Raw genomic sequence first — 23739 nt, forward strand, 5'->3', positions numbered from 1 at the left:
GTGTGTGGGGGGTTCCAGTACAAATGTTTGTAATTAGGTTTCGTTATTTTCTCTTATGAATCTGTCTCATGTAGATTTAATTATTAGATCAGCCAAAAGAACCTAGAAGGGTAGAGTGAAATGTCTTCCTCCTCTACATGTCAAAGCCCTGGACTGTGAATTCAACTCTATGATCCTGTGCGAGCTACCATGCTTGAATTTCATCACTATGAAATGAAGTAAGATTCTTGCGCCTTTTACCTCTCATTGGAGTGCTTCTGAGGCTATTCAGGGACAGCTGTCATCTTTATTACTTTATTAGTCTACAACCTCCCAGGTTTTAGCCAAATAAAAATCTAAACCACTTTAAATACGCATTGGAAACGGTATCATACAAAATTGGCTCTGCATCCCCCCCATAAATGCGAGTTCCCAGATGGCAAGATTCTTGGTGAAATCGTCCAAAAGACCAAGTAAGTGCCACATAGTATTAGTACGTGCGTTCCCCTCATTAATTCACCCAACACTCTGCACGTTAGGGATGAGCCAAGTTATCTCCTTTACAAAAAGCAGACTCCGTATTCTTTCAGTTACACAAACAAATAACAAAGCCCAACCAAAGGAACGGCAACTCCCTCCACCCTAGCAAGCGGGGTTCTGTGTTTTATCACTTTTCCTGGATGGTTGCAAAACTTCTACAAGGAATTCTTTCAAGTATTACTGTAATGCTTTTATCAACAGCAGAAAATTAACTCCAACAACACACTAGAGACCGTCAGAAATTTCATTACCAACGGTGAAAATGAGGAAGGATGGGCAGAAATACTTGTCAGGATGCACAGCGCATCAAGACTTCCTTTCTTCACAGGCAAGAGAGACTCTGGGCCCTCCCAAGCAATGCTGCAACTTTCTGTGTGCACACCCCATCACTGACCACCCTGTAAAGTCAGCAAAGGCATGGACCCCTTCTACATCCATCTGGTCCTCCAAGCATCACCGTGCCAGGGTGAAACAGGTGAAGGAATGAACACGGGTGTGGCCCAGGCAGACCGTTCCTGTGCTCTGTCTCCAAATGCTCATGTCATGTGAGTCCTGGGGTCAGGCCTGGCCCCTGGCCCAGGTTATTGAAACTAGCACCACGGCCACCGGCCGTCAACCTGCGGCTGAGGGACCAGAACTGCCAAACCATTTGTGTCTACTAAGAAAACTTTGCTCACAGGAGTTTTAGTCAGGTAATTTTCTGTATTGTTTAGTTCGCCTTTAAAGCGCATATAGATAAATTCACAACAGCATTAGAAACCCATTTTACAAACCTTTCGGTAATCCGTGTTGAGACTGAAATCTCCAGGTAACATTAAAAGTGACCAGAAGTGGGGCTTTCACTCTCAATGCCAAAGCCAAAGAAATTGCTTGTTACAGACTACCACACTTCTCCAATACCTGCAGAAGAGCTTAGCACTGTCACTCGGACTTTAACAGTTACAGAAAACTGCTTAGGGAATTTAATTCCCAATAAAAGAGATCCAAGTCTACCAAACAGTACTTAATGTATGGACTGCCCAGGACTACGACTGGTAAAACTGTGAATTTCCCTTGCCGCTAACTGCTGCCAAATAAAGCCACTGATTCAGCTAACTGTGCCCACTCCTCTGGCACAAGGCACCTAGTTGTTGGAACATTCCATGGTGTGCAATGCTTTCCCCCAAAGTCACAACCCTCCAAGTTACAACCACTTAGAAAACTCAGGTCCCATCACTTTGGATACAGTGACGGGGCTTGCTCCTCTGCCACCAGGTAATCCTCTCCCAGGTCTGGGGGTTTATAAGGCAGCATTTTGGCTGCCTGAGGATGTCTCTCTCCCACAGGTACATTTCCACAGAATGCCTCCACGCTGGCCACCGCCAATTACAAAGCCTTGCTCCTCCCTGGAGGATGATGTAGTGGTGTCTGAAGTGAGCAGCGTGTCCAGACAAGTGTAGGCATGTTCAGGCCTTCATGACAGCAGTGCGGGCTCTTCCTCCAAAAGAGGTGACTGTGGTGACCACCAAGTCAGTTCGTCACTGTGCCCTTCCAGGTGAGCTCCTTTGCGTCTCTCATCCTTAATCTCCTCATCCAGAAATAATGGGTTAAATCAGATGACATCCAAGGCGTTCAGTTCCACAACTCAAGAGGTTCTATTATCAATTTAGCATTAGTTTGCTTCTCAGATGAGTCCTTCCCCTAGAAAATCCCTGAGGATACAGGGCCCAGGTGAGATGGATACTGGGCTGGCAGATGTGGGGCCAGTTACACCTAACACAGGTGGTGAATAATAGATCGAGGGGTGGACTGACCTACTGCACTATTTTTTCTGGGTCAGACTTGGCTTTCTTATCTTTATATATAGGAAGCAAGAGAAATCAAAATATCAAAAATCTGCCCTGACAAATTACCTCCTCAAAAATAAATAAGTAAATAAACCCACCCTTTAATATCTTCTAGGAGTCACTTATCTACATGACAAAAACCCAACTGACAGGTATTACGGTTTATAGGGTAAATGAATTATCTTACAAACAGCTCACTTATTTTCTCCTAGCTCTTTTAAGACAGCTCTGTTTACAGGCAGAATGCGAAATTTTCATTTAAAAAAGTCTAACCTCTTTGAAAAATGTTATTTGCCAACGACTGAGAAAAGAGATGTTTCCGAGTTCTCACAACTAGTTACAGAGACTTCCATGTGACTTCTCGGAGGAACACTGCCTCCTGCTAGAACACAGGGCTGGGAATCTTGGGCTTCTTAGCACATGCTTCACCTTCACCTCCACTCACCACGAGTCTTAGGACAAGTCACAAGTCTGCTGGGCCTGCTTCCCACATCTGGAGAACAAGATGTTTAGGATGATCCCTCTACTTAATCTAAAAGCAACTGGCAGGCACTGAAGTGGCTAGTAAATAAATGACCCATGCCAGGCCAACCAAGAGAGAAGGTTGATTTCCCCTTCTTTCTGTGGGGGTAAACGAGTGCAAGGAAAATATTTTGTCCCTATATGACAATTAAAACTCTTTATATAATATTCAAAAAATAGCCTTGGTTGTTTTAAGGGCTTTTCTTGGAGAGTATGCAGCCTATATTTTAAAGTACTGAGAAAGCTTTATCTTTATCATTAATCTCAGAGAAAATGGAGATGCTTTTTATTTTTCATGCAGATGAGAAATACCAGACAACCAAGTTCTTGTAACAAAGCTTTGGCAGCAAGCTGCAGATCATTTTTCATGAAAGGGTGATAATGGAGAAAAGATGGAACATACAGTTTCCTATTTCTTTCTTCTCATTCCTTTGCCCCTCAAGCACAGGGGACTCTGGGATTTAGTTCACAGACAGAATGCTTCTCCCACTTCGACAAAGAAGAAATTATTCATAATTCTAAACTCCTTGGAAAACACTATCAAAGCACAAAACATTATTTTTATTATTCCAGAGCCACAAAATAACTCTGCTTTTTCCTTTTTCATTCCAGAGTATGAACTGCTATGGTTCACTTTCCTCCCCAAGTGTCTCAATGGTTCCATTTTTAATTATAAAATGTGCTCATTAATGATACCATTTAACTGAGAGTACGCATGTGTTGTTAGATAATGCTCTCTGAAGACATTATATAATGGTCTAACTGTCCTAAACCCAGCCACTGCCCCTGATATGTCATCACAATCACACAACTATAACCCTCCAGCTCCGGCCAAGGTAGTTTTACTGGGCCATCACCCAACACTAGACGATCCCTCTTTGCCAATCAATTAACCACCCGCATCGCCCGAAACTTGGCCTCCTTGTCCTGATGCTTCCATCATTCAACACCTGTTCACGTCAGTTCACCTTCTTCAACCATCACACACAATGTCCTGGGCCTCAAAGTGTGAAGCAGATCCAAAGAAGAGAATAAAAGCTAGACCTGAATGACCAATTTGCTTCCGAAACCAGGCCAAGCACGACATGGTTGTTCACCCGGTGGTAGAACACACTTAGGCCGCTTCTGCTTCCACAGGGGAAAGGAAGAGAGGAAAAGCAGTGACTGCAGGGAAACTCAGATCTGGTGCAGAGTGGAAGCGTCTCTGTCTCATTTCTGAATCTTCAAAATACAACCTGGGTCACCTTCCTTGGAAGACACATCTGTTTGGCAGCCTGGGGAAACAGGCAATTTGGAAAGTCCCATCCTTAAGAATAATTGCATTTCACAGGAGTGCAAGTCTTAAAGGTCTTTGAGTTCACTGCGAATGCCTGTCCACAGCCTAACACTCCACTCTGTTCTTTATGTGTTCTGAAAGAGTGACAAGCCAGGTAGAACACATGTGTCTTAATTTTACAGATCATGCAAGCTTCCCTCCTTTCTCTTTTTTTTTTTTTTAAACCAAAATGAGAGAAGTGAGAGAAACAGCCCAGTGAAGTCTCAGGCAGTATTATAAAATCAAAATTCCTAAAGCTGGAATAAATTAGCAATTTTAGAGTTTATTTTGTCAAAGTAGAGACATGCCGATGCAGATATCCCACCTCTATCACCTACCGACTGTCCAGCCTTGGCTAAGTCACTTAACCAGCCTGTATGTCAATTTTCTCATCTGTAAAGAGGAAGACCTAATACCTATAAAGCTCTCAGCAGTGTCTTCCACGTAATAAATGTTCAGTCAACAGCAGCTTTTAGTTATGACCATGAAAATGATAGGTAAACCTAAGGCTGTGACTACACACCTCACACCTATCTGTACCAATGCAGACTAAAGATCTGATGGGGATAAAAGCTTTCCAATTTCAACTACAACTCTCCCCAACTCAGGCTTATGCAGAAGTCGGAGACACAGGGACCTTCTTCTCAAAACCAAAGCCCTCCTCGATGGCCTCCCAGCAGGGACTTCCAGAGTGTTGAGCAGAGAGATGTCCCTAGTACCATCTTCACATCTGGGCCATGGAGCCAAGCACTCAGATCCCTCTGATCCTCGGGCTGGAAGCCACGCCTTCTAGACTGCTGACAGACAGGCTTCTTCGTATGAGCCTGACTGTTCCTGAAGGCACTTCACTCCTCTGAAAATGCATCCTAGAAACCAGATATTTTCAAGATACCCTCCCATCCCTGTCCCCCACATATGCGAGCACCCTTTTGGAAAATGAAAATGGAAGTGAACTGACACGTGTTTACACGCTTCATCTGTGAGCAGTGGCAGCTGTGGGAAGCATCCCACTGTCCTAAGCACTTCAAGTTCCCACCAGCTGCATCTGACTGATGTCTGATCTCAAAAGTCCCTAGTACTCTCCTTGGAGCCCAATTTTGAATGCTGTTTACAGTGGGGTTTTGTTTGTTTTTACTTATTCATTTGAGAGAGAGAGAGAGAGATCAATTTGTTGTCCCACTTACTCATACATTCATTGATTGATTCTTGTATATGCCCTGACCAGGGATCAAACCTGCGTATTGGGACAGTGCTCTAACCAACAGAGCAACCCGGCCAAGGCTGTTTACAGTGTTAATGGCACGATATTCAGGACCCTCCTCCAAACGCTGGCCACAGACGTAAGTCCCCGGATGCAGTTTATCCCACCACTGCAACAACCTTCTGATGTCTCCGTACCTGGGCCTGCCCTCTTGATCCTTCTCAAGAATCCGGGGGAATCTGAGGAGAGTGATGTGCCTGCCCTCCCATTCCCAGGGAGAAAGCCCTCTGAAGCGCAGCACCCAAGCCACGCCATCTCGGATAGTACTTCTTGTAGGAAGATATGCTGCTTACAGAAGAATATGCGACATCCTGTAATGCAAACAAACCCTGTGTTTTTGTTTGCTTTTTAATGTGTCAGATATAAGAGTATTTATGAACCTCAGACAACATTCCTAAGCAGCTGCTAAGAGATCCTGAAATGAACCTCCAAGTCCTGGCCAACCCACTGTTCTTTGCACTATTTATATTCCTAAAGCCATCCGCTATGCCTGATACGGCCGATCATGAGGCCCTGCTTAATGGACTACAGAATCCAATGATACCCACACACAGCCATCACTGGTTCTGATCTTCACCTGGCTTCCCCTTGTGGTGGGAGAGGCCGTGTGCCTTTTTGGTGTCGGAGCCAAGAGGATGCCATCTCCTCACCATGACCTCACCTCGGGCCTCGTCACGAGAGCTGCATCACTTTCCCTTCACTCACCCTCTCACACTGATTACACCCAGCACATTTTAATCTTATCTTTCTCCCACATGTCCCACGTCTGTCTGTGGATGAGTCAGTGCGACTACTCCCCTGTCTGATGCTGGTCTGAAAACGAGGAACATTTCCCAAAGACCAAAACAAACAAGGGGAAAGATCGGAAAACAGAAAGAAGCCAAGCTGAACACAGGTCCTCTGCACACAATGTGTGACTAGGACGCACACTCGGCTCCCCCAGTGCACCTGAGCAGGCCCTTCATTACCCTGCGGGGCGGTGGGTGCCCTTGCTCTGTGCAGAAAGCTACACAGCAACGAGGCTCCGTCCGAGTCTAGAATACTCACGGGGGCTAGGTCTCTGCTACATTTCAACAGACACAACCACAGCCTGGCTGTTCATCTTTCCCCACTCTTGTCTGGATTCTGAAGCCAAGATGGCATGAGAATTTTGATTTTTGACTCCTAGGAATTCAGAGGAATTCCAGACTTAGCAAAGGACTTACAAGTAGTGGTTTTCAAACTTCAACTTGCCCAAGTACCTGGAGGCCTTGTTATAATACAGATGGTTAGGTCCAGAGTTCCTGATTCAGTGTGCCTGGGGTGGGCCCAAGAATCTGCAGTCCTAACAGATTCCTGGATGTTCCTAGGTGATGCTGATCTGGAGATCACTCTTACAGGACCACTAACGGAGGCACCAGGCTACAGTAGACCCTCTGGGGTACCAGAGCAGGTTGCACAGAGAAGGAACACTAAGTTTGTGTGTCTCAGTTTTCAAGTCTTACGCAATGACTTGAAATAGCACCATCTCTTCTAACAAATTCCTGAAAACTTCAAAATAAGTTAACTGGGGTCCACTGGAGACTAGAAAAACAAGTGGGAGTTGGAAACTTTAAAAAAGCCACATTCATTTATAGGAAAGGAAGTACAGGAGGAGATCCTAGATAAACACAGCTTGTTAAGCAATGATGCCCTTGTCCTGGAGGCCAACTATTCTCTTAGATCCCAAATTGACGGTGCTCCTTTTAATACGGAGCTTCCAGGGAGCAAACTCGACCTTGTAATCTTCCCATGGACGAGAGGTGAAAATAGATCTAAAAGTCAATACAAAAATAGTGGATAACTTCCACAGCCAAGATCTCTCATTTTTCTAAGACAATGGTTCTCAATCTTAACTATCCATTGAAATCAGATTGGAGCTTTAAAAATATAGATGCCCACGCCCTATTCCTGGAGATTCTGACCTGACTGGCCTAGGATGGGACCCAGACACAAGGGGTTTTTGAAAGCTCCTTGGGTAATTCTCAAATGCAGTAAGGTTGAAAACCATGATGCAGGAAAAAGTCAGAGAGAGAAAATAGGTGGATGGGAAAGAGAGAAGCCTCCTTTAGAAAATGTCCAGGAAACATAAAAGGAGAGAGAAAAGAATGAGCGAGCAACTGGGAACAACTAGGACAAGTAAAACGGAAACGTTCAGTCTGAGATGGATCTAAGGATCAACCCAACGTCAGCTGTCTTGGGTTCAAAGACCTGAAATGGCTAGGTGGTCAAGGCAGCCCTCATTTGCCAAAGACCTGGTACCAGTCCAAAGACCTATCAGGAAGCCCTTTTAACAAGATGTGCTATTTTGTGTTTTTGTCAGAAGAGTTAATAACTAGGAACACAAGGCAAAGACCTGTAACTTCTCACAAACAAATCATCAACTTTGAAATCATGTACCAGAAAAAAACGGTAAAATTTATCCCTGAGCAAAATTAAATGTTTTTCTTTAAAGGGAAGGCAAGGGAAAAGACTGAAAAAGTAACTCTCAGAGCATGTGGTAACTATCCTCCCAGTAACCACACTGACAAATGAGTTTTCAAAGTTGTAAAGATCATGTGATGCAGATGATAAAATCAAGAGAGAGTTATTTTCTCCTCTTCCTTCTTGAGTAGCACAGATGCATGAAGTAACAAGCTGGGAAAAATGTTTGAAAGCTTTATGATCCTGTTTAGGTCAGAATGATGAACACAAAACAGACCACAGAATCTCAGGGCAGGTAACACAGACAGACAGGTGAAATTATTTCTGCTCACATAAACAAGATCAACCCTGGGAGGCCAGAGAGAAAAATCCAGATGTATTTCCACTTTGTTAATAGCGAAAACTGATTCATCAATTCAAAGTTTTTTATTTGACTAGAAAACTATACTGTAGATAAATCTGCATCCTAAAAATGAGAATTTTTAATACAAGCATTCATTTGTTAAATAATCACTTTAAAATCGATTTAGAAAAGTTTTCACTAGCACAAGTTAGCTTTCCTAACACATGGTACTGCACTTACTCAGTACTGAACTGCCCACAAACTGACTCAAAGCATTCCCTGACTTTATAAGACTAGAGGGATAAACCTCTCCCCTTCTCCCAAAGAACACACCTACTAAATGATGCCCATGATCAAGTGCCAAAATTCTCCTTAGCAACTGACGTGGAGGAGGAAAGTGGTAACGCCTAAATATGGCCCAAGTGACCTAGACTTTCAGCCTGAAATAAGGATCTTTATGGAAAGAGAGGACATAAAATAGGACTGATTTAGATAATTCAGTTCAGCAGAGGACATGCATTTATTCAAGCAGAAGGCTGTAAGCTTATCTTTATTGGACAGGGTTGGAGACAGAAGGCCTGATCTAGGCCACTCATTTCAAGAAAAGTATACCAGCTCACCTAGGAAGTTATCTCTCAGGAGCCTAAGAGCCCACATGTGCCAAAGCAAGCACACTCATACTGGTATCAGCTCAAGGACAACTTTAAAATAATCAGGCCTACAACGTTCTCATAGCCCATCCCAGGCCTCTCGGGGTTACACAAATGATACACCTGACCTACCCGGTCATTATTCTGTTACAAAAACCAGAAGAATGCTTAGGCTCAGAGTTTCAATTTTTACCTAAAGGAAATTACCTTGCTTAAAATTGAGTCCATCCCCTAACCGGTTTGGCTCAGTGGATAGAGCATCGGCCTGCGGACTCAAGGGTCCCGGGTTCGATTCCGGCCAGGGGCATGTACCTTGGCTGCGGGCACATCCTCAGTGGGGAGTGTGCAGGAGGCAGCTGATCGATGTTTCTCTCTCATCGATGTTTCTAACTCTCTGTCCCTCGCCCTTCCTTTCTGTAAAAAAATCAATAAAATATATTAAAAAAAAAATTGAGTCCATGGACCACTATTTATTTGAATGAGAGGGTACATTCATACATGGCAAATTAATCTGTTAAGGGAACTGTACTACAAAATAACCAGTTAATAAAAGTATGCCTTCTCATTCTACCATGAGGGGGCGGGGAGAGGGGGGGCACGGGGGGAGGTACCCAATACAGACTGAGATACAAAAGTACAAGGGTTAGATTAACAAGTCCTTCGCTGGGAAAGGAACGCTGGTAGGCAGCCCCATGACAGCTCTGGTGTGAGGTAAAAACCCTGGAAGAGCTGCAGCAACACTGAGTTTTAAATTGGGTGCATTTTTTTAGGAATTTACCAACATGAAAAGTTCTGATGAAGAGATCTATGGAAAGCATTTTACTTTATAAAACTATTACAGTTATCATAGTGATTATTTTTTTTCAAATATTAAGTAAAATAAAAAAATTTAAAAAGATTAGAGGAATGTGAGCTAGAGGTTTTGAACATCACTCAGCCAAAGATTATGTATCAAATATGGGGAACCTAGGCAGTTCTCTAGATCGTTTATGATGAAAGAAATGTCATTTTCAAAATCAATTTTTAGGACAATTCGGGGGGGAATCAGTTTTGAGACTTGAATTATGTGAGTTAATGACTTAACTATCCACTTGATCTTTCTAATGTACTACCAATTTTCAAGAAGACATCTCACAAGCAATTATATTGGATATAATTTTATGCTCTCCTTAAACTTCAGGTTTACAGCCAGATTTGTACCTTTAAAAGTCTACCGTGGCCATGGCCACCCTCTGCAACTGCCTCCAGCCCCTCCCCTCCCCCACACCGTGGCTGTATTCAGTTATCAGGAAGAACCGTTCTGCCTGCTCTGCATTTATCATAGGGTTTCAGTCTATCTTCTGGACACAATCCAGACACTACTCACCTATCTTTACTATGAAACTGAGAGTTCTGAATTTTTTTCCAACACACACATGAGATTAGTACTCTGCTAGCCACATTTTATCTTCGGGCACATGGGTTCTGCAATTCCTGCAGCCAATTTAAACCAGCATTTTAGGTCCTACTCATAAATATTTTTACCTTGAAGACAAAAGCAGTAAGCTCTTCAACAGAAATAAACACTTTAACCTGGCCAGCAACTTACATTATGCAACATTTTCTGTTTCTGTCTTGGCAGCCTGCCTTAAACCCTAGTAACTGCATTGCAAAGAGTCAACCACTCACAAAATATTTTTAATACCTTTAATTATGAGATCTGATTCCGCAGCCAAACTTCTGCCAGGAACTTCTTGTAAATATCCTCCCCCAACCAGCACCCCCAGAAATCTGCTTTTCTTGGTGGTGGTGTCTCCATTCACCTACCTACCTAAAGCCTATGGAAGCAGAGACCCTCTGTTTTCCCAAGGGAGAATTTCTCAGAGATAATCGCCCAACCCAAAGGATTTCTTCATACCATGTCTCACTCTGACAGTTCTGAATACAGTGGGACCTTGACTTACGAGTTTAATTCGTTCCGTGACGGAGCTCGTAACTCAAATTACTCAAATTACTCGTATGTCAAATCAAGAAGTGAACGAGTGAGACACGTGATGCTGGGCTGATGTTGTGGCGTTCACTGTGACGTTCGCTGCGCCAACTAGCGGTGGGGTATCTGAGGCTGGCTCGTAACCCGAATTTTAGCTCGCAACTCAAAGCAAAAAATTGGCTGAGAGACGGCTCGTATCTCAAAACACTCGTTAGTCGGGACACTCGTAAGTCAAGGCCCCACCGTAGTACACTTTGTATCTGACCCATAGTAAACCACAGTCACACAAGTCAGTGACCAAACAGAAATGAATCCCCAAACCAACAGGTGTCTGAAAGAACTCTAAAGCCACTCCTCCAGTTCCCCACTAAAAGCCCACCACTGGCTCCATGAAGTTACTAGTTCATGCAAAAATCAAGGGAAGGAGCCTGAGTCACGGGTCCAAGTCCACTCTCCCAGCAGCTCACAGAGAGGGGTGTTAGTTACCTGAGTCAGCCACACTTGGAAAATAAGCATGCAAGACAGTGCTCCCAAGGATTAACTCGAGGGTTAGTGGTAATATATGTAAAGAACGTGGCACATAGTAGCAACTTTTAAAATAGCAGCTATTGCCCTGACCGGTTTGGCTCAGTGGATAGAGCGTCGGCCTGCAGACTGAAGGGTCCCAGGTTCAATTCTGGCCAAGGGCATGTACCGGGGTTGCGGGCACATCCCCAATGGGAGTTGTGCAAGAGGCAGCTGATCAATGTTTCTCTCTCATCGATGTTTCTAGCTCTCTATCCCTCTCCCTTCCTCTCTGTAAAAAATCAATAAAATATACTTTTTAAAAAAATAGCAGCTATTTTCAAAAGGTATAACCTTCCAGTTATAAAATAAGCAAGGCATGGGGATAAAATATACACCAGGTGACTGCAGTTAATAATACACATTACATACTATAGTTAATACTACACATCTGAATGTATTACGAGAGTAAATCTTAAAAGTTCTCATCACGCACACACAAAATGGGTAACTGTGCAGTGATGGGTGTTCATGAGGAGCTGAGGGGACTCAGATTCTGGATTAGCCTCACCACCATCGGAGATAACGAACCTGACAGGGCTCCGTCTTCTCAAGCCCTGACAGGGACAGGGGGGAGAGGATCCCGCTTCAACACCTCCTTCCCATGAGGAGCCTGGAAGGCCAGCTGTCCTAGACCAAAGCTGTCATCCAGGCCACATGGACGGGCTGTAAATCTCACAGCCCTCACTCCACCAGGACTGTGAGGCCTGGGGTGCGAAGCCTCACCACCAGCTTCCCAAACCGGGCCAAGAAGAATTTCAGTAAGTGGAGAGGGAGCCTAGGACAAGCCACGGCCGACATGAGAGGGCGGGAAACGTTCTGATAGTTCTAATTGGGAAATCAAGGAGAACTCAGGCCTCCCTGCTTCCCCGCACAGCAGGAAAAAGAATGAAATTTAAGTTACCAGCAAGTTGCCTATGAATGATTAACATTTTAATTCTACTCTAATTAAAACGTTATCCTCTATCTGCAACCCTGCCTGTCCCTCTCTTCCATCCCTGTGCCTCTGTGTCCTGATGTCAGCACAGCAAGTTACTGCAAATGTAGGGGCTTCAGAAAACAAAAATTCATTCTCTCAGCGCTGGAAGCTGTAAGTCCAAACTGAAGTGCTGGCAGGGCCGTGCCCCTCTGCAGGCTCCAGGGTCCCGCCTTGCCTCCTCCCGGTGCTCCCGGGCTGGGAATTGCATCACTCCAAGTCTTCACCTCAGCTTTCACTCCGCCTTCTCCACATCTATGTCCTCCCCTCTTCTCTCAAGGAAACCAGTCACTGAAGTTAGGGCCCACCCTAGTCCAGTATGACCTCATCTTAATTTAACCAATTACCTCTGGAAAGAGCCTATTTCCAAATGAGGTTTCATTCTAAGGTTCCAGGTAAACACGAATTTTGGAAGGGGTACTTTTCAACCCACTATAACTCCCAAATTAAAGTAAATCACCAAAACCAAAATTTGGGCAAAGTGGAGGAAAATGACAAATTATGGCATCACAGAAATGTAAAAAAATTCAAAAGTTATGATCTCCAGTGGATCCAGGACTACGAAATCTGAGTTGGAAATGATGTAGTTTTTACCATTCTCTCAACCCATGGGAAACTGAAGTTTTGGAAAATATCAAAAGTCTCAACCAAAATAGCACTAAAACAGAATATTACACTGATCCAGACACATTCTCTGAGATTTGGTATTAGGTATAGATGGACATTCACATATATCGTCAGAAGTGGAATAGCAACAAGATTAAAGGCAGGGGAGGAGATTTTTCAGTTAAAAGGGCTTTCATTTAACTACTGGGGATGGGACATGAACATGAGTTTTAGAAGACCAACGTTTCCTTTAAAAAGTTACCTAAGGTTTTTAACTGCCCCTCTCCCTTCCAAGCTATCCTTTTATCACGATGACATATGCCTACACAGAAGCATGACATGTTAGATCTTGATAGTTTTTAATCAAGGTACCACTTTAGCTATATGGGGAAAAATACTTGAGATCAGCTTAAAATCTTGTGTACTCCCTCTGCTGGCTCGGAATTTAAAATAAATTATCAATGGCATCAGGAACCAAGTTATTAATTTCTCTAAACACAAGGAAAAATATGACATGAATTCTCCCACACACAAGTAAAGGTCTTAAAAGAAATAAATAAGAAATTACAAACATGTACTGAAAACTCCCAAAGGTATCTCTGTTGGATTTTTCTATGAATTCACTTTTCCAGGGGAAAGCTAATGCAGTTCATTTGCTTGGGGGCAGGGGTCACTTCCTACATTGGCCTTGCCCTCCAACAAGGCTGCCAGGAGCTTTCCTTGCTCTGTGTTCACCTCTCCACTGCAGGACTGGGGTGCATCTGGACATGCAGACCTGGTGAGCACCCAGAAGTTAACCTGGCATCTTCACCATAAGGGATTACCCGAGTAGCAAGTACTGGAAGGACCTCAGGCCATCAGAGTAGTCCATTTCATTTTGTAATGTTATCGCATATTAGTTAACTGCCACACAACAAAGAGAAAAAAATCTCAAGATAAAAGTCTCAAAAAAGAAATCCGACTGAAGAGTAGAAGACACACACTCTAGAAAAGCCCAGAGTATTCCAATCATATGTTTACGTTTTACCATCCCCTCAACCCATGGGAAACTGATGGAGCAATACATCACAATAGTCTATGGAACAATTAAGAATTTAAATTTTTTTAAAAAAAATATATGGATGCCTGCTACTTTACTTCTTTTCCCAATTAGGGAAATTGTGATGCTGAGAAATAAGAGTTGTTTGGTCAGAATAAAATGGTTAAGGTACTGAGTTTGTCTGTGGCAGTGATGTGATCAAAATCGAGATCTTTTATCACAATCACTAGCCTAACCACCTGTTCAAAAAACTCTACCTCGAAAGAGCTACAGACTGGCCCCCTGAAAAGGTCCCTCTTGAAAAGGTGGTTTCTCTTCTTCCTTCATATGTGGCATCTATTTTCCAATCCATGGACATAAAACCTCAACACGTCTGAGACTGATGCCCCCAAATGCAGAACATTATGGACAACTTAGCTCTATACAACAACTTGACTCCTATAAGTGGATACGTCAATGTGAGGCAGAACAATTCCGTGGTGACTCTTTCTAGACAGTACGTATTGATGCTGCATAAAGTGCGATACCCACATAGGTGACAGGCTGGATATCAACTTTCTCTTAATGAAAGGTCATCTCAAGATCAGGTTTCCCTCAGTTTCTGTGATGGGCTGTGACTGGCACTGATCAAGTTTTTTCAGGGACGATTACAGTAGGAAACAAGACACTGTGAGAAATGCCTTAGATAGTAGAGCATCATTTCATAATTACACTACATCGTATCAACATCAACACAGGAGGTCTAAGACTTGGGCCACCTTCCTAGCGACAAGTATCCAGACTCTAGCACGTGACATAACCTCACTCCTGAGTCACATCATCCCCTTTCAGTGTCAAACCCCAGAAAAGGCTGTCCTCATGGGCTGAGGACATGGTGATCCTAAAAGCAGCTCCAAGTATCAGAAACACTTATTTGTTTGGTAGACACACTGCGCGCTCTCTCAAGGCTCTTACACTGTACTTGGGAATATACAGGAGTCACAGAAAAATGACGAAGGAAACAGGCAGGAGTCAGGCGTGGGCCGGGTAGGGTAGGGTGGATAAAGTAGGCCTTTTCAGCAAGGTGAGCTGAGAATGAAAAAAAGGGAAACACAGACACGCTGTGTGAGCCGGCCTAGAGGAGGGGGAGGGGAGCACATAGGAGCAAATGAAGACTTTGCAGAAATGGAGGCACTGGCACCAACAGCTGTGAAACCACAAGGGTTAGCAGCAGACATTACTGAACAGTGGTGCTCTGGGCTCACGAGGACACTCAACTCTGTTTCCTCACCTGTAAAATAGTTAGATGCTCTCTAAGACCTCCTTTAGTTCTGAATTTGAGGCAAGAACAGCTACAGGTAAGTTTGTCTGTCTCAAGGCTCCACATCCGCTCTCCAGGGGGAGGTCCGTCCCACACCAGGCCCCATGAGACAGAAATTGGGGCTCCCAGGTCAGTCCAGGGCCCCAGATATGCTCTCATCTAGGTGAATTTGGGAAAGCCCCGCTTCTCCCACACGGCAGCAGCCACATTACAGTGGCCTTGCATCTCCAAAGCAAGCTGAAAACAACCTGCAGAGAAGTGAAGGCCAGCGTCAAGCCAGAGCTGAAACACGAGGGAAAGCAGAAGTACACATGTGAAAAAAGGCAAGAGAATGGACAATAAGGACAAGTTCACAGAGCACATATTTGCATGTTTATTTTCTGTCTTCCCCCAATAGACTGTGAACTCCTGTGAACTGAAACCTTATTTGTCTTGTGCTACTACTAGATCCCTGGGGCCAGCAGAATGCCCTGCACACAGTATGCCTCTCATAAATATTTGCTGAATGAATGAAATGGCATGTGATGCAAATGTGTAAAATGAGTTTTCTCTTCTCAATCTTCTACTCACTTACTGTACCTCAGCTGTAATATCTGCTGATGCCCACGCACCTGTATGTATGTCATCCCAAAGGACTCCTTTAGCAGCCAATGAACTGAACGCATTAATCTAAAAGAAGCCAAAGTGAATCTTCAGGACCCCTCAATTTGTGATACAGGAAAAGGTGTGGAGAAAAATGAGGAGTCAAGCATAGGATCAAGGCTGTTCCCTACAGGTGAGATGAATGTGTATGAAAACAAAACAAATCCCATACTCTGTCCAGCTTCAGGAACAAGCAATGGGTAAGTGGGATACCTCACCAGAACGCACAGGCCTAAAAGTCTTATCTTTGCATTTCTTAATCAAGATCTTTGGATGGATGGAGTCTGCTTAACTTTTCCAGAGCAAGTAAATGACTTTTTAGTGGGACAAGGCCTCTCCATTAATTTACCAAATAAAAATATCTTGCAGGTTTTAAGTAAGAATCACGAGTATTAAAAAGTTTAACGACAAGATGTTCTTGTATGGTGTCATTCTCTTAAAATAGAGCTCTCCTAAAAGCTCCTAAAAATAAGTCTGCATAGTTTCATTTCATTTTCTAAGGAGATAAACATATCAAAACCAACACTTCACTTCTTTTTTAAAGAGTTTCTCTGCTACACAGGGCTCACAGATCAAAGTCCAAAAGGGCCAGTTTCTTCACTTCATAGGTCGATGACACAGCTTTGAGAAAGAGGAAAACAGTCCCCCTCGTGTATTGCTGCTGTAGGAAGAGGAAGTGTATTAGTTGAGAATCACTGACGATGACAGTACTGCCAAAGGAAATTACAAAACAGCGTTCTGGCAACATGGGCCCAGCAGAAGACAGATTCCTCACACACCACCATAACCGGCCCTTTGGTGAGTTACTCCAAAGGCGACTGAGGTCAAAATTATGAGACAATATGGAATTATTATGACTTTGTCATTTTGAAACTTTAAATATGTATTTTTTAAACATAAAAGTGCGGTTAAAATAACATTTTCTTAATACAGTATGTTGAAAAGGAACTGAATGCATTAATCTAAAAAAAACTGCAACAGTGGGCATGTAAACAAGATTTATGTGGCAGGTCAGCCCACATCTCTTCACCTTGAGAAGATGCTCTACGAGTGCACATTATCCTACGAAGGAAGACCCGGTCTCCTGAGGAGTCACCCTCTGCAGCAGCAGCAGCCTACAATTGTGAAACTGTGGGAGCCACCACAGAAACTCATGGCTGCATAATGTCTCAGTGCCCTGATCCGTGGGCAATGCAGGTGTGTGCGTGCATGTAGGAGACAAGTGGTAAACAGGCCTTACAAGGTAAACGCTGGAGTCCTAGAGGTCTGCCCAAGTCAGGAGGAACCATTCTCAACAGTTTAATTATGGGTGCAGTGCAAGTACGCTTAGTGGGAATTAAAAGAAATGTAACCTTTTCCCTTCTTAACCACATCTGATTATTCACTTCTACTTTAATGCCTGAGGTAAGGGAACCTGTGAGATAGCCATCACCTTTCTCCCTGGCACAGCAGGTAACTAACAAACCTAAGTTAGCCAAGAACATCCTCTTTTTGTTAAAATGCTATCTTTTTTTTTTTTTTTTTGCCACTTTTGTCACTTCATAGTTCCCAAATGCGCATACTGATAGGCACTGGACAGCTCTACAAACAGGTGCACTCCTCGGCCTCCATCAACATTCACCTGTCTTCCTGATGCTGAAATAGTAACTAAGACTAGATTGAGAGGCAAATATGTTTTTCAGGAAAGCAACCTGTACTTATGTTAACAGTACACATTACTTAGTAAATGACCTTTTAAAAAGATCAATTTAAAGAGGAAAACCGTGTGATTAAGAACAAAGATCTCTAGAACTGTGGCTACTAATTACCTCTGTATTAACTAGCTGTGTGAGCTTAGAAAAGTCATTAACTTCAAGAATCAGGTTCTTCACCTATTAAAGAACTAGTCAGTGATGGCGAACCTATGACACGCGTGTCAGAGGTGACACGCGAACTCATTTTTTTGGTTGATTTTTCTTTGTTAAATGGCATTTAAATATATAAAATAAATATCAAAAATATGTCTTTGTTTTACTATGGTTGCAAATATCAAAAAATTTCTATATGTGACACGGCACCAGAGTTAAGTTAGGGTTTTTCAAAATGCTGACCTGCCAAACTCAAAAGGTTCTCCATCACTGAACTAGATCAACAAACCTCATCCTGGCTGTATATTAGAATCACCTGAGAAATTTCAAACCTCCCTCCCCTCCCTAAACAATAAACACTAATCCACCCACCAGCACAATTAAATCAGGTTCTCTGGGTATCGATAGTTTTTAAAGGCTCTCAGGTGATTCTAACATGCAACCAGGGCTTCAAACCACTGATTGGATTCTGATCACCAAGGCCTCTTTCATTCTATGACCTTAGGGTCATAATTCTGGTTATAGGCTCTCATAATGCAATGGCCTAAAAAGCCACAAAAGAAGTAAGGCCTGGACCCTGCACACTGTGCCTATGTACACACTTGTCTAGGAGACATTAACCTGAATTCTAGACATTTTTAGGGGTTAAAAACTCAAATACATAACTCAGAATGAAAGTAATGTGGTTTAAATGTACACAGATGTTTCCAAAATGACTAATCATGATAGGATTCGACTCCTGAAACTTGGACCCATGAATATGGGTCACAATCAGCTCCCGACCTCTCCCTTTTCCCTCGTCTTCTGCCCCCACCAAACCACAAGCACAGACAGGGCTGGCTAGCAGTCATAATCAGAATAAGAAACCAGCCCCAGTCTCAAAGAGCCTTCACCATCATCAAAGATTTGGAAGTTCTTGCATGGCTGCATCTTTTGATAAAGGTCATCTTACAAAAACTCTTTAAATGATATCCCTATAGTCTTCAAGAATTAGTTATCACATAATACTCAGAAGTGGAACTGATGTAACCATTTACAGTAAAAATAATCATAAAATGTGTGCCCTGTATTAAACATATTAAGGCTTGAGAGTTTCAATTTACAATATTTCATAAAATTTTGGTTAAAGAGAAATAAGATAGCAGAGAAAGAAAAAAGGAACTATGAGACCAAAAATGGTTTAGGACATAAAACCACCAAGTTTATGACTAGGCCCAAAATCTCTACTGCAAATTGTGCAAGTTATAATAAAAATATAATTAGCAATTCAGTTACTTTTGATAATAACACTTTCTCACATAAATACTTCTTTAAATCCAATGTTATCAAATTGTTAATTTTACCTATAAGCACAATAGCATGAAATTACTTCTTAATGGTAAAAATCATAGGAAAGCTGAAAACCCTCCCTATGTTAACTAAGTTGAAAGTTAGCTAACTTGCAATTAACAGTATCTATGCACCAAATTAAAAAAATGCAGGACTAAATTCCAAGTGTGAGAAATTTGAAAAATACTCCAAAACCCCAAATCTATCTTCTTAAATCCTGTAAACTCACCCCTTCCTGATACTGTACACTGAGATTAACCCTTGCTATCCACTTGGAAACTCAATTTTAAAAGGTATCAACATTAGCACGGCTGTGAAACAGAACTCTCGGCCTTTCTCTAAAGAGCCCTCATATCACACAACTGGCACTCCTTGGCAAAGCAATAGAATTAAATCATATGTAGCATTCATACTGTCAGCATTTGTTAAAGGAAATGAAACAGATTTGTGGAATAATATCAAAGCACACATTTTGCTTTTAAAGTTTGTTTAATCTACAAAAGGTTTAAATCTAAACAAGGCCACTCCAATACTGGCCATAATTTTTTTAAGGAACTTTACAAGGATTTTATTTTTAAGCAAATTAAAACTCAATACACTAAATTATTTAGTTTTTCATATGCAGCCTCCTCTCCAACGCTTCAATTCTCCACTACATGTTATTTTATACACCTATTGAAACCCAGGAAGATACAGGGCTCCCCAAAGACAATAAAGAAAGGGACAGGAGGAGAAAGCAACTACCTCTTTAATTTAAAAAAAAAAAAAAGCAGCAACTAATTGCAAATAGAAGCAACTGATAAGCAATTAGTATCTCCAAATGCGCAGGAGTCTCTTCTGCCTGGCACTGACACATTCATATCTTGGGGGAGGGGGCCAGGAGGAGCAAAGCAGCTGGGTATCAGCAAGGGCACAGGAGCTAATCTCTTTCGATGCCCAACTGCAGGAAGTCATTACATCATAGGCCTTTCCACACCTCTCTCCCTACCACGTGTCCAGTGCCCCCAAGAGGCTGAAAAGGAACAGTAGAGAGCCTCTCTTCAGGTTCACTTATTGGCAGAAGCCATTACAGCCCAGCCCTGCCACCAAACCTCCCTTCCAAAGGCTGAAGTGAGGCACCCGGCCTCCAGGCCTCCACACCTGGACCCCACCTCAAACAAGGCCAGAGTCCGGGCCTCAGCCGGAGCAGCAGGTGCGGCCACACCGCGTTGAGATGGCAGAGCTGCCCTCTTCCAGACCCCAGAATATCTCATTGGCTACTGCGGGCAGGCTGACTGAAAAGACATCTCTGAGCAATACAGGTGTTAACAGAGTGCCCGCCAGGGAAATGTTTGCAACCACTGGTTTTTCTAGTGATATCCTCATGCCGGTGGAAGTTAACACCCACAAGCCCGAAACTTGGACCCTAGGGTTCTCACCCAGCTAGTGACAACGCACCAAGCTCCTGGAAAACTCAAATCCAACTCCTCCTCCAGGCACCGAGTCCGAAACACAACCCCACGTCCCTGCACTCGAACCGCAGCGTCCTCGCCGCACCCCCACTATGGTGAATTCTACTCCAAAGTTGGCCTCGGACCTACCTGCTCCGCGCTGTCCGGGAATACAGCATAAGCACTCTTGTCCGTCTGTCCTTCTCTCTCCAAAGTCCCTTGCCCCTTCTCAGAACCTGGCCATGCCCGACACTTCCCAGGGAGCCTCCTTCCCCGCGCCCCCCCCCCCCCCCGGCCGCCTCACGTACCCTTCCTTTGGGGTCACACAAAACTCCCCAAAGACCCACAGCCCAGGCTCTCGGCCAACCCCAGTCCCCAACGCCGGTAGGCGCGCTCCACGAAGCGACGGGACGCCTGGCGCTGCGCAGGAGGCCGGCGAGTCCCACCACCCGCCCGAGGTAGGTACGCACCTTCCAGCCCGCAGAGCTGTTGCTGTCGCCCTTATCATTGAAGTAGGGCACGCAGCGCACCATCCACTCGTAGATCTGGGACAGAGTGAGCCGTTGGTCCGGGGAGCTCTGGATGGCGCGAGTGATCAGGTCGGCGTAGGACAGGTTCCCCCAGGCGTTCCGCCGCGACGAGCATTTCCTGGGCTGCCCGGAGCCCCCAGCCGCCCCCGGCTGCGGTGGTGGCAGTGGCTGCTGAGGCTGCAGCGGCGTCTGCGTCCCTCCGCTCGGCGCGCCCGCCGCGGGGGCTGGCCCAGACCCCGGGTCCTGCCCTCCGGGAGCCAGCAGCCGAGCCGAGTCCTCAAGGAGCATCCCGGCTCCCAGCGTGCTGCTCCCGCCGCCGCCGATCGCCATGGCCGAGCCGGCCCGACCGCCGCCGTCCTCGTCGTCTTCATCGTCCTCCTCCTCGGGGATCATGGAATCAGCGGCCGCCTCCCCCGAGGGTTTGGCCGGGCTTCCCTGGAGCTCCGGCCTCTGCAGGGGCCACGTACAGGAGCGCGGTCGGCTCTGCGGCTCGAACTCCGGGTCCAGCTCCACTTCGAGCGGAGAGAGCGGGGCCGGGGAGGCCGGCGCCTCTGCCATCTTCGCCGCCCGCCCCGCGGCTCGGGCTCTCGCGCTCCCTGCTCTGCCCGGGCGGGGTGCGACGGGGGAGGGACGGGGACGCTGCGAAGGCTAGGACTCCGGGGCGCCGCCGCCGCTACTGCCGCCGCCTGGGGAAGTACGAGTGGAGAAAAAAGGGGAGTTGGTTATCCCGGTCTGGAGCCCCGTCCTCGGCAAGTCTTCCGCCGCCGCGCCGCTTCCCGACCGCACCGCGCCCGCCTTCCAGGAGCAGGCAGACTTGGAGACGTGCGTCCCGAACCTGGCGCAGCAGACACCGCCCCCTGGTCAGGCCGCGGGGGAGACGCAGGCGAATCGACGGGCTCGCACGGGGGAGCACCCTCCCCCCGCCGCCGCCAGATCTGCAGGTCTCCGGGGCTAGGTGCTGGGCGGGGACGAAGGGGGAGGGGCGGGCCGGGGGAGGGGCGCGGGCCGCGCCTTTAAAGCGGGCAGCACGGGCGCCGGCGCAGCCCAGCCTCGCTCGAGCCCGAGCTCGGGCGGGCATGCGTTTGTTTATGTTTCGCTCGGGCCCGAGTGCTCCCCGCGGCGCCGCGGCCAAAGTCTGGCGTCTTCGCAGGGCTCCTCTCCGCGCCCCCAGACCTGCAAGCACCGCGCCCCCCTGACAACCCCCTCTTGGGGGCCGGGCCCAAGGCCGGGGACGGCGCGGGCAGCTCCCTACTCCTCTCTTCGCCCGCGGGCCGCGAGGGCGAACGCGGGTCCGAGCGCAGACGGGCCCTTGTCACTTCCAGCGAAAAAGAAAATACGGGAAGAAGGGGGGGCAAGCAGCTCGTCGGGTGTTCGCCAAGGGTCGAGCTTATTAGAAAGGGTTACTTTGGGGGGTTGTGTGGTTTATTTTCTCACGGACGCTCTGCCCTCCACCCCTTTCCCAGGAAAGGACGGGGGGAGGGGGGAAGGGGGGTTGGCAAGTCAGAACATAAATCTTCCAACAGGTCGGGAAGCGCCAAGTCTCCCGGGTCGCAAGAAAGCCCGGACCAGCACGTTCATCACCTCCTTGCTCCCGCTGCTGCCATCTTGACAGTTTTCCCCCCTTCGCTCAAGTCCTTTAAAAACACTAGCGGGAGAGAAGAGGGGCGCGCAAAACCGAGTCACGGGGAGGGAAAAGGGAAGCGCCTGGCCCAGCTCGGAAGCAGATCCGGAGTCACCGGGAAGGCGGCCGCCCCGCTGCACAGCTCCGGCGCCTACCTCGGTTCCTTCCCTTCAGGGACGAGGGGAGAGGACGCACAATCCCGCGCGGGCCCGGGGCACGGCGAAGGAGGGTCGCGCAACCTTGGCGAAGGAGAGGCGCTCCGGCCGCCACCGCAGCCCGCCCGAGGAACCGCCTGTCAGCCGGCGCGCCGCCGCCTTCCACATTCCTCCTCTTCCCTTCCACGAGCGGGGCGGCCGCGGCAGCAGCACAAAGTTATAGACACACGCAGGGTGCCTCAACCTAAGATGACGGCGGGCGGGTGGGTCTCCGCCCAGGGGGAGGGCTGGGCGGCGAGCCCGGGTGTGCTGGTGTCCGTGTGTGTCTGTGCGCTCGCGTGCGCGCCTGCGCGGCTCGGCCCCGCTCCGCCGGGCCGCAGGCGTGGGTGTCCCGGCGCGCGCCGCGGGCCAGGACTCGGCGGGCTCCCGCCGCCTTCCCCGCGGGGCTCCTCCTCCCGGCCCCCAAGCCTCAACGACAACAGCGCGGTGCGGGCACAGGAGAGGAAGGGGGGGGGGGCGCAGAGCCCCAAACGCTTTCCCAGTGCCGCTGATTGGTATCCTTGACTCGGGGCAGTTCGCCTGGCGCCCAGGGTCCCAGTCCAGAGCGTCCTCCGCTGGGCTCTGGGCACGCCCTGGTGTCCGATTCCCATTGAGAACCCGACACCAAGTAACACCCCAGATAAGATGCCGATCGCAGATGGCAAGGGTTACCTCGGCGTGGAAATACTGACAAGTGAAGATGTTGGTCAAGCCTTCAGGACTTCGATAAGCTGATGCCCTCAGATTTGATCCGGCACCAAGAGGTTTGCCCTGAATCTCTTACCCAGGACGCCGGACCGCAATCGTGTTTCAC

General features: G+C 46.4%; 1 protein-coding gene across 2 annotated transcripts in view; it reads right to left on the minus strand.

Moving 5' to 3' along the window:
* FOXO3 (forkhead box O3) overlaps positions 1 to 23076 on the minus strand; it is a 115153-nt gene extending 92077 nt beyond the window's left edge. Inside the window, exons 1-2 of one of the 2 annotated variants that reach the window (XM_059700779.1) lie at positions 22887 to 23074; positions 21051 to 21796 (exon numbers count right to left, since the gene is read on the minus strand). In XM_059700779.1, coding sequence (XP_059556762.1) covers positions 21051 to 21668 — 618 coding nt within the window. In that variant the 5' untranslated portion in view covers positions 21669 to 21796; positions 22887 to 23074. Of the gene's footprint in view, positions 1 to 21050; positions 21797 to 22886 lie in introns of both variants that reach the window. The other variant, XM_059700780.1, reaches the window with a different exon arrangement.
* Positions 23077 to 23739: the final 663 nt, after the last annotated feature.

The sequence above is a fragment of the Myotis daubentonii genome, chromosome 6, assembly GCF_963259705.1.
Source record: "Myotis daubentonii chromosome 6, mMyoDau2.1, whole genome shotgun sequence".
NCBI lineage: Eukaryota > Metazoa > Chordata > Mammalia > Chiroptera > Vespertilionidae > Myotis > Myotis daubentonii.